Source organism: Sinocyclocheilus rhinocerous, unplaced genomic scaffold (assembly GCF_001515625.1).
Source record: "Sinocyclocheilus rhinocerous isolate Xijiao unplaced genomic scaffold, SAMN03320098_v1.1 scaffold374, whole genome shotgun sequence".
In the NCBI taxonomy this organism is placed as follows: domain Eukaryota; kingdom Metazoa; phylum Chordata; class Actinopteri; order Cypriniformes; family Cyprinidae; genus Sinocyclocheilus; species Sinocyclocheilus rhinocerous.
The window spans coordinates 803678-808744 of NW_015628519.1; the positions used below are offsets into that span (position 1 = coordinate 803678).

Consider the following 5067-nt stretch of genomic DNA (forward strand, 5'->3'; position numbering starts at 1 on the left):
GCAGAGAGTCAGATTTCCAATAACGTCCCTTATAGCTGATCTTCATAAGACTGTAATGTTCAAATCTGAGCGATGACAAACAAATGATGAAAGATTGGACTCTAATGTCATGTTTCTTTGAAAGACTATTAAGATGTAAATCAGATTTCATATTTATCTGACAAACATCATTTGCCCTGACAGAAGTGCTTGAACTGTGGTGGAAGAGTTTGTTTTCCCCCCTGTACAGAGCCATACATACATCCACAGTGTTGTAGATTGAATAATAGATCACAGGTGTGTTCAAAAGTTAGATTTCTGACTCTCTCTCTGGGCTAATTCTGTTTTAAGTGAACACCACTGTGCCCGAAGTGCACTTGAAGTGAATGGTGCAGGGAATACTGCCTCATGTGTTGAATATGAATCTTATCTTGATACATAAAAAACATAACATAAAAAAATCTACTGATATAACGAAATATAATAATCAAGCAAATTAGGCTAGCTTCTTCTCGTCATTAATTCATATTTTAACTGTGTTAACGATTCGCGATTTTTCGCGCCACTCAAAAATGTACCTTTGCACACAAGGTGCATTCCTGAGGGAGTTCGCTTGCTTACTTGTGTTTGGAACTTTCAAGAAGAAATGCCGTTTCGCAAAAATAACATTTCTTTAAACTAATCGAGTTTACTTAGCGCGGCACATTTTTATTAGTTTGTTTACTGACAGGACTTTCAGCAAACTGTTATCAAGTGTGACTAATGCTGAGAAGCTGTGTCCTTTTCATCGTGGTTTCCAAGCACGAGTAAGTTACTTCAGTGGCCTATAATAATATTACTTTAATTCTTTATATTTTATCCAATTCTGTCACATGGAATTTTGTACGTTGGTTTTAGTGGTCAAGTGCAAGAATGAATAACATTATTATAAGGGGAGGAAAACTTGAAAATAATATGGCTTTCCAGAGTTCTAGGGATGCAGCCACACATGATCAGGTAAAGCAGTTTCATTACACCAGTATGATCCATTTACATCTATTCTATAGCTAACAAATATGCAGTGAACAGAAAGAATAAATTTAATAAATTAATGTCAAGGGGATTGGAACTCTACTGTATTTCCATTACGTTTTATAGAACCACCAATTGCATTTGCTGTGATAGACTGGCACAGGATTATGGGAATGCATAATCTATCACAGGCATCGGCTAATGAGGGCTTTCTGGGTTTTGATTGAACTGCTTCCAGTTTCCATACACATTAAAGACACATCATCTCACATTTCAAAAGAATGCTTCGTAAACTGAAGCAAGCTGTTCATTGTGCATGACGTATGTGGTTAGGAGAACAGAGTTTAGACCCAGCTGATGAGCTAATGCACAGAAAGAGACCGCAAATGAACATTCAAACATAAATTACTTCTGAAACAGATATTAAAAACATTATTGTTATTTTTAAGCATACAAGTATAAACCACTTTCAATTTGTAGTTCCAACTTCCCACAGCTTTTAAGAAAGGAATTGACTCGACTCAAAGTGACTACAACAGTTTTATAAAAACAGTGAACCACAGGCATACAATTTACCATTGTCTTTATTTTAAAAAAAGCATGTCAAGTTCATAGTTCGCATTAGCACCTTTAACGAAAAACACAATACTCAATCAAACGTTCTCAACATCCTGTTCTTACAACCAGACTATACAGATGTCTCTATAACTGGAGACCAGAGAAACGGCAATGACAGGCATTCTACTAAGACGTCCGGACAACAGCCCCCGTGAGCACTGTAAAGCCTGGCTGATGCCAGATCAGTGTTTAAAGGCCTGGTATTAAGAAAGTGTGTAATGCTGTGTGGGTTGAGGAGGTCAGAAGGCTGGAGGAATGTTATCTAGAGCTGTGTGGATCTGTGCAAAGGCCTCCAGCAACCCTGAGGCCCTTCGAGACTGGGAGCTTATTTAGTGGCAGCATCAATAACGTCCTGTCTTTACCAGGCAGGGGCGGTGTTGGCAAGTCTTCGCATACGCCTATGAAATAATAAAAAAGGCAATATTATTCATGTGTAATACTAATAGTAATACAAATTAATTCATTAATTATAAATATTATTCATACCAAAAAAACATGTATCAAAAAATGTTTTAAAATAAAATTAAAATATTAAATTAAAATAAAAAAATAAATAAAATGGTGTCTAATAGGTGAAGTCAAATTTGAGCATGTTTCTCACCTTGTGTTTCTGTCCTGATCTCTGATCTTCTTCTCCATCTCTGCATCTGTCAGGGTCTCCAGCAGAGGGCACCACTGATCGGCATCACCTGTGTTCCGAATGGCAATCTCCACTGTTGGTAATGGGTTCTCACTACAGGAAATGAGCAATATGAAGTTAGAAGTGGACAGCATTGCTTAAACATCATGGAATCCCAATGATGCTTCACTGATGACCACTGAGGCATAGAGGTGATATCTAGAAATATCTTTTAAACTTTTGTTAGGAAAAATTATTTCTATATTAATACGATTTACTTCTAACCATCATACAAAAATAAAAACCATGCTGTGGCAGCACATGCAGGGGTCAAACAGAACAGAACAGTCACCAAACCACTGTCTGTTCTGGTATGACTAGGTTTAAGCTATTTCTGTCATTTCTAGAAAAAAAACTGCATTAGCAACATGTCCATATACAGGGACAAGTTCTGCAGATATAAAAAATAAGAAAAGATGAAAGTACTCAGCTTCCCAGGGAATGAAACGTGGGGGGTAAGAGGGAGAGAAGATCAAGAAATTTTGAAGCATATTGACCTGAAATCAGACCTATTGGAACAGACAGTGGGAGAAGCAAACCATTAGAAAGTTACAGCAAAACAAAAACAAGAAGCAATGAAGTTGTAACATTTTAACAGTTCTAAATGAACCACAAAGCAAATAATGCACCATTTTCACCTATGATCTACTGACAATGTCATGCTAATAATTTGTTATGCCCCACAAATCTCAACCCTTGAAAGGCAAAAGTAGGGTTGCAAGCCATGCAAGAGAAAAGCAACTGAATTATGAAACATTATGGAGGAAAAGGAAATCAATGTGGACTGTACTGCAGGGAGAAAAAATAACTGTATAGAGTTAAAGCTATTTTATAACCAACTGATGAAAGACACACATAAAACTACTTCAAAGCACAATAAAGAGAAGTCACAATGCTTGAACGGTTGTCTGCTTGCTGTCAGACAAATAAATGAGATTGTAAAGAACCAGTGTATGGACCAGACCGCATTAAAGATGGTCTCAATTTAGTGGCGTTAACAAGACATGCCATGTGTATATGACCACATAATAAACAGTAATGGAAACTCCACTTGATACGACCTTAGAACACAGAAAATCATGGAATCAGGCCGCTGACATCTCTATAGACACAGAATATAGATACAGGACAAACAAAACAAGTACAGCACAAACATCAACATAAATATCACATGCAAGAACACCAACATATATACATATGAGACATACACTGTTCAAAAATGCGGGCTCGGGTCGATAAGATTTTTTGAAAGACATCTCAAATATTATAATTATTACTACTACTTTCAAAAATGTTTTAATAAATATGAACCTCTGTTCCCTTCCATAACCATGTTTTTAGCAACCATATCAATTTTCGCTCCACTTGTTTGTTGCTGCTATGTATGGGTTTTATCATAGTAGTTCCTTGCTTGACAGTGATTAGAAATCCATTCTGAATACATAACCCATAAGCATCTTTCACACTCGTTAGCGAGTTTTTGTGGCAAGCAAAAAAAAAATTCAGCTTAAACACAAAAAGTTGGATCACTGTAAAGGAATGTACAGTTTCATATATTTTTAAAAATTTTTCTGGTGTGAAGAGGTTTTAAGATTTTTAAGGTTTACAAAATACCTACTGATTATTGGGTAAATTCCAAGTCAATATTACAGGCTAGGGAAATAATTCATTCCCTGCCTTATGACAGTGAGGTGGCGGTATCTGTAAATACCAAAGAACAAATCATGTCTCAACAGTAAGCCACAGAGAGACAAAACCACAGCGAGTCTTCCTTTACGCCCACCGTACTGTTTATAAATGAGTTTGGAGATCATGTCAGCACGTTTAAATCATTGCAAGCAGCGATTTTGAAAACAAGAAACTATCCTAAAATGACTCCACATGGAATCCAGTGTTTTTGGAGGGGACTTTACATCAAAAACCACTCATCTACTTCAATTATGGACTACTGCATTAAAATGGACTGTTAGAGCATCCTGTAACTAAAAGCCCAAGGCACATGGGGTTTCTACCCGAACTTGGACTCACACTGATGTTTGAGCATTAACCCACTGGAAGTGCCATTATTGGAAGTGCATGCATGTTGCCCACCTGAAGGCGTACGTCCTCTGATGCCAGCTGAGCTGTCCGCGGATGCTGTAGGCGATGGTGGTGACAAACTCTCCTCCGAGTCCCAGCTCAGAGCAGAGCTTCAAAGCGAACGTTTCTGGCGAGTTCTCCTTCTCTGACATGTCCCATTCGAACTGGTCCACCAGAGAGATGTTCCCAACGTGAATGTTTAGCTGCAAGCACAATGCAGGTCAGCAATGGAATTAATCACAAGCATTACAACAGTTTTCAAGATAAAAAGATACATTAATCAGGCCTTGACATGCAGGGGCGGATTTAGTGAATTTGGTTGCCCCAGGCAAAATATAGGAAGGGGGCCCTATACATTTGCACACATTTTCCTAGATCAACCTTGAGGTTCCATTTTGTAGTTTTCAGCATAAGCCTGTGTGCTGTCTAATTCTAAACTTTAAAATACATTTATTTTTAGTTGTTTTACCTACAAATTTAAATAAAACTGAAAAAATAATGAAAAGGCAATTATACATTTACACACCTAAAATACATATATCAAGAGCATGCTCACAGATGAGAACAAAACAGCGTTGGATGAAGTGGATTAAAGCCCTGCACGGGTCTCAAATCTAGCCCGTCTTTTTTCCCCTTTTCCCAAAAAAAGCTTATACTACCGTTTCAGCTATTAAAATAGTTCAGTTTTGTATGCAATGGAA

General features: G+C 37.4%; 1 protein-coding gene across 3 annotated transcripts in view; it reads right to left on the reverse strand.

The window, feature by feature from the left end:
- Positions 1-1562: 1562 nt before the first annotated feature.
- LOC107737875 (SWI/SNF-related matrix-associated actin-dependent regulator of chromatin subfamily B member 1-A-like) overlaps positions 1563-5067 on the reverse strand; it is a 13055-nt gene continuing 9550 nt past the window's right edge. For 2 of the 3 annotated variants that reach the window (XM_016549514.1, XM_016549516.1), the window contains exons 7-9: positions 4379-4569; positions 2210-2341; positions 1563-2006 (exon numbers count right to left, since the gene is read on the reverse strand). In XM_016549514.1, the coding sequence (XP_016405000.1) occupies positions 1967-2006; positions 2210-2341; positions 4379-4569 (363 nt within the window). In that variant the 3' untranslated portion in view covers positions 1563-1966. Of the gene's footprint in view, positions 2007-2209; positions 2342-2784; positions 2797-4378; positions 4570-5067 lie in introns of all 3 variants that reach the window. The other variant, XM_016549515.1, reaches the window with a different exon arrangement.